At 35.0% G+C, this 10,208-nt stretch overlaps 1 protein-coding gene across 1 annotated transcript in view; it reads right to left on the bottom strand.

The window, feature by feature from the left end:
* Positions 1-8,633, bottom strand: part of ING3 (inhibitor of growth family member 3) — a 29,490-nt gene extending 20,857 nt beyond the window's left edge. Inside the window, exons 1-4 of the mRNA XM_006910574.2 lie at positions 8,470-8,633; positions 8,144-8,215; positions 5,575-5,675; positions 3,977-4,042 (exon numbers count right to left, since the gene is read on the bottom strand). Of these exons, the coding sequence (XP_006910636.1) occupies positions 3,977-4,042; positions 5,575-5,675; positions 8,144-8,215; positions 8,470-8,497 (267 nt within the window). The 5' untranslated portion in view covers positions 8,498-8,633. The remainder of the gene's footprint in view (positions 1-3,976; positions 4,043-5,574; positions 5,676-8,143; positions 8,216-8,469) is intronic.
* Between the last annotated feature and the right edge of the window lie 1,575 nt (positions 8,634-10,208).

Raw genomic sequence — 10,208 nt, forward strand, 5'->3', positions numbered from 1 at the left:
AGAAGAGAAAAAATTAACAAAAAGAAGAGTGGAGGAAAAAGGAAAGAAAGAATGGAAAGAGAAAAAGAGTAAAGAGAAGACGAAAGGCAGTCCTAGAAATATTGGGTGAATGGGAATAAAAAACAGGTTCAATCTGGCAGAGCTGAAAGATAAACAGTGGCTTCAGGAAAGTAGAAAATTCTAGTTAGAGAAATGAGATGGAGTGAGGCTTTAATGAAGGAGTGAGTGCCTACTATCTGCCAAGCTAGAAGCATTACATATATATGTGGCAAATCCTCCTGTGAGGTACAAATTAATACTGCTATTTTACAGATAAGGAAACTTAGGTTCTGGAATTAAATAATTTTTCCAAAGAACTGCTATCAGTGAAGTGGCTGAACTCAATTCTATATCGATCTGTTATGGACATTTGCTTTTTATTACATTTTTATTATATCACCTTTTATTACCTCACTCACTAGTCTATCCCTCTCAAATAATTTTAGTTATTTTCATTCTACATTTATCCATTATCTGAGTACAATACTTAATTTAGACCCCTGAGTCTCTGAATAAATTCTGTTCAAAACACATTTCATATCCTCTAAGAAATAAACAATAACTCCACATGACTTAGTTCAGTCTTTTAGCAGATGTCCCTTAATATTCAACTGCAGTAATCTTTATTTGTTACGTGTTTCTGTATAGACTTTTCACTTTACTCTGTGGGCATGTCTTCCCAATTAGTTTACAGACACCTTGAAGACAGGAGCCATTTGTATTATTTCTTCTATTACCTCCATCATATCCACGTAAACTCCACTATATCAAGCAGACTAGATGAACTGTGTGGTTTGTAAGTAACATATGGAGAAACACACACACACGTACACACATTTAAAAAAGCATATACTTCACAAAGAAATGGAAAGATATTCCATGTTCATAGACTGGAAGAATCAGTATAGTAAAAGTGACTTTATCACCCAAAGCAATATACAGATTTAATGCAATCCCCATCAAAATTCCAGTAGCATTTTTTAAAGAAATAGGACAAAAATATGAGATTTATATGGAGTCATGAAAAGACCGTGAATAGCTAAAGCGATCCTGAGAAAAAAGAACAAAGCCAGAGATATCACTCTGCCTGACTTGAAATTATACTACAAAGTGACTAATCAAAACAGCATGATATTAACAGAAAAAAAGACACAGAGACCAATTCAACAGAACTGAGAGTCCAGAAATAAATCCCTTATATATAGGCAAATAATTTTTGATAAAGGAATAAAAAAATTATAACAGAGAAAGGAAAGCCTCTTTAATAAATGGTGCTGGAAAAACTGGAAAGCCACATGCAAAAGAATGAAACCAGACTGTTTATCTGTCACTATACACCAAAATGAACTCAAAATGGATCAAAGATCTAAATATAAGACCTGAAACAATAAAGTGCATAGAATACAGGTACTAAACTCATGGACCTTGGATTTAGAGAGGATTTTATGAATTTGACCTCAAAGGAGAAGGAAGTAGAAGCAAAAATAAATGAATGGGACTATATCAAACTAAAAAGCTTCAGCATAGTAAAAGAAACCATCAACAAGATAGAGAGGCAATGAACTGAATGGGAGAAGATATTTGCAAACAACACCTCCTATATGGGGTTAATATCCAAAATATATAAAGAACTCACACAACTCAAAACCAAAAAATCAAACGAACCAATCAAAAAAATGGGCAGAGGACCTGAACAGACATTTCTCCCTAGAGGACATACAAATGGCCAACAAATATATGAAAAGATGCTCGACATCACTAGTTATTAGGGAAATGCAAATCAAAACCACAATGAGATACCACCTCAAACCTGTTGAAATGGCTATCTTCAAAAGGATGGATAATAACAAGTGTTGGAGAGGCTGTGGGGGAAAAAGGAACCCTTATACACTGCTTGTGGGAATGAAAATTAGTACTGCCACTATGGAAAACAGTATGGACGGTCCTCAAAATACTAAGAATAAAAAGAATGACCATATGATCCAGCAATCCTTCTTCTGGGTATCTACCTGAAAAATTTGAAAACATTTATCTGAAAAGATACATGCACCCCTATGTTCATTGCAGCATTATTTATGATGGTCAAGACATGGAAACCACCGAAGTGTCCTCTGATAGATAACTGGATAAAGAAATTGTGGTACATACACACAATGAAATATTATTCAGACATAAGAAAAGATAAAATACTGCCATTTGCAGCAACATAGTTGAATCTTGAAATTATCCTGCCAAACAAAATAAGTCAGATAGAGAAAATTGAGAACCACATGATTTCGCTATACATGGGATATAAATCTGAAAGCAACAAACGAACAAGACAAACAAATAGAGACTCAAGAACACGGACAACAGTTTAGTGGTTACCAGAGGGAAGGGGAGGGGAGGTAGATTAGGGTAAAGGGAGTCAAACATTCAGGGACAGAAAGAAATTTAACTTTGGGTGGTGAACACACACTGCTATATACAGATAACGTATTATAGAATTGTACACTCAAAACCTATATAATTTTATTAACCAATGTCACCCCAGTAAGTTTAAGCGAAAAAATAATAAAAAAAGAAAAACAGAAAAAGCATATATTTGTTACACACAAATATATTTTTTCCAAATGCAATAAGTATTTTTAATAAAGGTATAAAAAGTAGCAAAATAACAAAATATAAACAAAACAAAGAGTAGAACCAAAGAATTATGTCTTTTAAAAAGGAGGTAGTCTCCAAATAAAAATTGACACATATGGTTGTTAAATATGAGGAAGAATGCTATTTAAAAAATTAGTCTTGGTTTCCAATATGAGTGTCTTTTCCGTTTATAAACATAATTCAAGACCAAAACAATTGAGAGCTTTTTTTTCATTCCACAGTAAATCAAGCTACAGCCCTCTCTTTCTTTAGGCATTATCTTTTATGGAAATTATTTTCAGAATAACCATATGAACAAATGAGCCTAGATCACCAAAGCCATTAAAATATTTTCACTATATAAAAACAACTAAACATTTTCTATGGCTTTACATGACAAATGTTTTCTAATTTTGTAGAAGCATTTACAATGTACACCATTGGTGGTATGCACCTTGTTTGTGTCTTGCTCACCAATGACATTTATATTTACATGTACTTATTCGGTAATAAGATAGTGTCCAGATAAGACTACAAAAATAAGATAAAAAATCGATATGCTAAAGTTAACCAAGAATGAGTATTTGTTTTGAATTTTAACTTACTCTGAGATAAAACTAGAAATAAATATTACCTAAAGTAGGTCTTTGAGAAGATGCTTTACATAAAAAAGAATATCATATTTATATCAGTTTGAGAAATATTGCATACATCTTCCTTCTTAGTGATTTCAATCTTTTACAAGTGCAACTGCTGCAAAAAAGAATCTTTTATTTAATCTGTTTCCCGTTTTTGCCACCTGAGCCAGTGTTGTATTGTCTATTGACATCGCTTAAATAGTTAGTTAAGTACTATCTATTAACACTAATTCAAAAGATTCTCTTCTTTATTTTAATCAGACTACCAAGAAGTCTTGTCAACACAGTAGTCTTACATGTATTTTACCACAGAAACAGTCTCAAGATGATTTGAGAAAAGTAAATACACTACCTTAAGAAGAATAGGATTACTAAAAAAAAAACACCAATTCTTGCTTTTAAAAAAATCTAACATCAGATACAACTTTATAGCAATGTAGATTTGTCTAAAATATAAGGTTCTTGACCTGTTAACTAACACTGTGGACTCTCCATGACTCTTTTCCAAAAGGAAATAAAAAAACCAGATACTAAATTCTCAAATTAAATAGGATCAAAAGAGCAATACTTTGTTTTCAGTCTGTTCTTCCCATGACATTTAAGCCAAAAAAAATTTAAGAAATAATCCATAATTCAAGTACGTATGGCATAACACCCACATTAATTTTACTTACCAAGTCATATATCTGGTTTGCCAACTGTACCTTCTCATCTGCATCTTCCAAAGCTTTATAGTAATCCTGAATAAAAACATTTCATTTCACGAATTAACCATTTTAAAATAAGTGTGCCCAGGACATATAACTGGATTTTCATTATCATACCTGATTGTCACTGTCAATCATCCTAAACAACAATAAAAACTCAGTTAAGGAAAGGGTGGGGATGGGGCAAGATTAGAAGTTATCGACAATGGCCAAGAATTAAAGGAAAATGTTCAAAATTTCCAGAAAAGATATAAATACAAATAAATATCATTCCAAGTCTAGCCTCTATACTAACTGATAAGTTATATGACCTAATGAATAGATCTTTTTCTTTAAAAAAATTAAAAAAAAAAAATTTATCTAATTCATAAAGGACATTTATGGTCTCCATTTTTAAAAACATTTTATAAAAGTACAACTATTGAAAAATTCTGACCTGCATATCCCTATTTTCTAATTGTTTTATAACTCTCATTTTAAATGAGGTATTAAGTCATACAACTCAACCTATACTTTAAATTTCTCCTCAGTATAAAGCAAATTATTATTTTTTAATGGATTCTATTAATTTCCATGGAGTACCAGACTTTTCAGAGTATATCCAAGCTGCACTACACCAAAAATGTAATAGGTTGAAGAAATGATGAATGACCTTGGGATATATTATATATATATGATGTCTATATTCAACTACACCTGGGTCTCCAAAGTATCCTCCAAGCCAGGGCCAATTCTCTTACAGATTATGAAATTTTTTTCTCTTAACAGAAATAAACTTCCCCCCATGTGGTAAAATAAATGACATTCTAAATTTGTAGTTTTCAAATTTTTTTATCAGTCAATCCTTGAACAATTCTACGAAGGCTTGGGGCGGAGGAGTCGTTATTGCTCAGAGATATTAAAGGACTTGTCCAATGTCACAGAGCTAAATGACAGTCATGGTCAAACCCTAGTTTTTAAAATAGTTCTTCCAATGTATCCCGAATAAACTAGATCGTACCTTTAAAGCAAACCTTAGAGGGAGAGCTGATACCCATTCTAAACTGAAAGACAGCTGTAAGTTTAATTAGACAATTAAAAACTCAGAGTTCTGTATTTCCAGGCCAAATTTAAGTACAAATTTACTTTTAAATTAAAAGATGTTTTAAGGATCCTTTTAACTCAAGTTTCTGTTCTTTTGTGATTCCACCAACTTAGGTACCTAGCAATATATAAAATATGCTTCACAGTCTGCTAATTTTCACCTCAGTTTGAATTGCAAGACAGTATTGTATTTAATTGCCTATCTAGAATAAAACGAATGAAAAGAAAAAGTGTACTTTGTAATGGTTCTACAACTGTCTAATAAAAGTCCCTAATTATTAAAACAATTTTTTAAATTACCCAAATGCTTCAATGATTAAGTATTCCTACCCCGAAGCTCTAAAACACAACAATGTATTTAAATTCTGAAGAGCCATTGATAACTTTCCCCTATTTTGATAACTAGAAAACTATTTGATTTTAAAATATCTTTCTCAGAAGGTCTAGGTATTAACTGATAAATCATCCAGAGTTGAACATACTTTTTTGATGGATGCCATTTGTTCTTCTCTCCACTCAGGTTTATTTTTCTTTGCATTCATAAAAAATTCACTGACTCTTTGTTCTAGTTGGTCCATTGCATCTATGGTGTAATAAAAACATATCATATTTAGATAACCAAATTCATACACTGAATATATGTGCTTTGACTTGGGGAAAAAACATATATCTGATAACATAAATTCTTTCACTTGGCCACTAACTTATAAATGTGTCAAGTTTTAAATATGTAAATATATAATGCCTTAATTACCTTAGTTTAAAAAAAAGTTACAAAAAAATTCCCTACTGACAACTTATTTTGTTGTTATTTCAAAACTTTTCCCAATAATCAAAGTAGTCAATAATGTAGATAGGATCTATACTATAGTTTCTGAATAGTACAGCCTTGGGGTCAAAAGCTAATGGTATTAAATCAGCCAAATGTGACAAACATAATTTCTTATTGAAAGCACCACTACATAATCTTCACATTTCTTTTAATGAGAAAAAGTGATAAAACTATTTAACTTCTTGCTATATGGCCTTAAACACCCTATCATCTCATATCATGACTGAAAGTAGTAGGTACAATCATTTATTTGTTTAATACACTATAATATTCATTTTATATAGTTTTTCCCTAAATATGTGCCAAGAGCACTCATCTCATTCCATGTCTGCTAAAAAAGGAAAAATAAATAAAAAGGATTCTGTTGCTATGTATATTGGGGAAAACCTTTTCACTATATCCTCCTTTTGGAGATTTTCATTAAAAAACAGCTTTTTAAAGATTCTGAGAAGTCTTATGGTCAATTTTTTAAAAGAATTTTCCTTTGTTTAAATAAATATTTTCTAACTTATTTGACAAATAAATCTTTTTTGTTAATACATAATGACTATTAACTTTAGAAAATTCTAAGTGTATGAAAAATACAAGTTTAAAAAAAACTCTAATTTATATAACCTAAATCCAAATTACAAGAGAATCTAAAATTTGTAACGATAATGAAAAAGGGTAAAGTAACAGTTACCCTTTACTGAATGCCTACTTTGTATCAGGTTCTAATTTATTTGTATTATTTTTCAATCTTCAGATGATTCTCATTTTATAAATGATTAAAACCCCTCAGAAGTGGTAATGTGGACAAGGTCAATGAGTAAGTAAGCAAAGCCCTAAAGTGAACTCAGGTTTGACATCAAAATCTGTGCTGAAATCTATAGATAACGTTACTACTTTAGCGAATGTTTAGCATTTCACTAAATTTAAAATGAATTTTGTGAGCAAGCTGGAGAAACACATAATTCAGACTTCCACACCACAATCCACTGAATAAAAGGTGACTTTCAAATCATATCACCTTATAATATGCACCACATGAAACTGTCATGAGGCTGAGAAAACTATATACATGAACAATTGGTATGGAGATGTGTGTGGGGTGGAGAACAGAGAAGCAAGGGGAAGAAAAAAACAGGTTCTTCGCTATATCAAGACTCTCACACTCTGGAATGTTTGGTTCTCCAAATCTCTTTTCATGATACTCCTTTCCATCCTATCACACTCCAAAAACCCAGATATTCCTCCACCCCTACTTTTCTAAGAGAAAATCTGACAGCATAAGAAACATTCTATGTACAACCTAAACACAGCTGGAATAAACTGGCTCAAGAAATATATCTTCTGCAGATATACCCCATGAAGGCCAGCCATTAGTATCATTTAAATAATTTAATTAAGGAGTACCTACGTTTCTCCAAAGGGAGTGTCATACAGCCAAAAATGTATAATTCATTTCATTCATAATTTTTAATACAGTACCTCTACAAGTATTCACTGCAAAGGCTGATTCTTTGCCTTCTCTGAATCATAAATCCTTCTAAAAAAACTTCAAAGAAACAAATGACCATATAAAACAATAACTACTCTATGATAGAGCAAGGTTAATTTGGGGGAAAAGTTACCACACTACCATGCTTTCGGGGATAGAAGAAAAGCCAAATTTTTTATTACAGCAGACAAGCAGCTTTACAGTAAAATCTTATTTCCCTCACTCATTTTGATTGACAAAATATCATGCTGTTGACAACTGAGAATATAGCCTATAATGTCTAACTTCAGATTTGACATTCCAAGAGTCTAATAAAACGCATATAATCCGCGCTTCTATAGTTTTCTGCTCTTGAAAATTTTTGAATAGAACTTTAACCAAAGTATAAATGCTAAAATCTATGTTCCATACATAAAGGCTCAATGTCAAAATTTCAACATGTATGCAGATGTGCATTATAACATGTATCTACATTCCGAAAGTATAGGAACTTTTATTGCACACTCCCAAATTGGAGAAAGGAACACACGCGCTCTAATGTCTTCTCGCGTAAAAGCCAGGAGAAAAGTACTGTTGGAAGCAAGAAGAGGCAAGATTCGGCACTGCAAGTTCTTTTTGACAACTCCTATGTTCTAGCCAGTGAGCCGGAGAACAGTCAATAGCAGCGAGTCGATGGAGTCGAAGGCAAGAGTCTTACACAGAACGAGCGCAGCAAACAAGGGTAAACGCGCCGACTTACTCTGCACCTGCAGGTCCATCTCGCGCATCTCAGTGAAGCGGTCCCGCAGGTCCATTGGAAGCTGCTCAATCACTGTCAAGGGGAAGAGTTCGTCAGGGGGCGAGGCCAACGGCGAAAGTACGCGCATACGTCACTGCGTGCGCGCGTGCGTGCGTGCGTCCGGGGGGGTCGAGGGAGCCGGCAGCCCACAGCGAGGCTGCCAGTTACCGTGAGAAAGAAACATCCCCCGCCTCCCCCTCCCTCCCGCCATCCCGCCCGCCCGTCCACTCGCGCTCTCGCCCGCCTGCAGGTCCCACAGACGGCCCCCGCCAGCACCGCCCACTCACTTTCCAGATAGTCTTCTAGGTACAACATCGCGGCCTTTAGAGCTGGGGAAACGAGGGGGTCCAAGGGTTTATTTGTGTCACTCGCTGTCGCCGGAGTTTTGTCCCTTCCAATATGGCGCCTCCGCTAGCAGCGCCCGCTCGGCTTCGGCGGAAAAAAAAAAAAAGAAAAGAAAAAAAAAAACCACTTTGGCGCCTGACGGCGCTTGCCTCACTGCCGCCCGGAGCTGTCATTGGTTGGCTGAAAAGATGACGTAAGCCTACCGGAGCCCGCCCCCGCGCTGTTGTGGGAAGTGTAGTTTTAGTCCCTCTCCAGCAAGAGTTAACACGCTGGCAGTTGTTCAAATGGAAACTACAAAAACCAGGCGCCATGGCGAACGATGCGCAACAGAGTCTGAAATGCGGTGCTTCTGTTTATTTGTTGATTTTTGCACGGGGACTGATGGGAGTTGTATGCTCCTGCATAACACAACTAGGAACAACTTTTCACCTGTTCTTTACTGCTGTGATTCCGTGCCCCGGTGTTTGTGAGTCATGGATTCAAGTAGTACTAGGAAAATAGCAAACGTTCTGGCGCTAGAATATTCACCAAAATTCGGGCAATTTGGATTGTTTTAAACAGAACTCGCGGCTGGAATTTATACTCAGTATCTACTCCTAAGAATATAAATGGGACATCTGGTTGGCTTCCATGTAACAAATAGTTTATAATAAATATGATGTGAATATGTATTGCCCATATTAAAAGATACAAAAATAGGTGTCTGTAGCCTCATATGTTCTACTTTGCGGTCCATCTCGTCGTCATTCTAATGGCATTAATTTATGCATAAAACCTGCACCCGCAAAATAAAAATAGCAAGCAGAAGTAACGGATAGAAACTTAATATCGAAGGGGTTGTGCTACCAATAACTTTAGATTATGTTGAGTAAATAGCCCATACCGGACATTTGTACGTTGTCTTTTTCTACGTTTTGACTCCTCTCGGCTAATGTTCACCCGTGATGTAGTTAGTCCTTCACTGATGTTTTTCTTAAAAACGGTTGCACTCTAAAGGTTGGATATCGTTATTTTTCATTTGTCTTAATTCTCCGTGTTTCAGAGAAATTCGTCTTTAGTTAATAATTGAATGTGTTATTTTTATTTTTCATTAGAGTTAAAACACTTTATGCCATTTGTGTGTCCTACTTTCCCCCACCTTTCTTGTACTCAAGACTTAACAGTTCTTAATCAGGATACTTACCTGTCATTAATGAACCCCAAAGGAAACTTAACTCAATCCTAATAACAATGATCTGATTTATTTTCTGTATTTTATAAAAAAGCTAGTGCCTTCAGTCTTCCTTTCTTCCTGACCCCCTTCCTTCCTCTGGCTGCTTTTAAGATCTCTTTGGTATTTTCACAGTTTCATAACCATGGATCTAAGATTCCTTCCTTCCTTTCCTTTCCCTTTTCCCTCCATTTATGCCCCTCCCTCCCTCCCTTCCTTCCTTTCTTCCTTCCTTCCTTCACGCCTTCCTCCCTCCCTCCTTCTCTTTTTTCTCCCTCCCTCCCCCGCTTTCTTCTCTTCTTCTTTATTGCTTTTTTTTTTTTCCCAAACTTTCTATACTTTTGTCTCTCTTTCTCCCTTCCTCCCTCCTTTCCTTCTTCTTCTAGGGTCCCTTACCACCCAGGGTCTTCCTGGTATTGGAGTATCTAATACCTGAGACTAACTCACATTAAGATGGGAGTGTACCACTAC

The sequence above is a fragment of the Pteropus alecto genome, unplaced genomic scaffold (genome assembly GCF_000325575.1).
Source record: "Pteropus alecto unplaced genomic scaffold, ASM32557v1 scaffold22, whole genome shotgun sequence".
Lineage (NCBI taxonomy): Eukaryota > Metazoa > Chordata > Mammalia > Chiroptera > Pteropodidae > Pteropus > Pteropus alecto.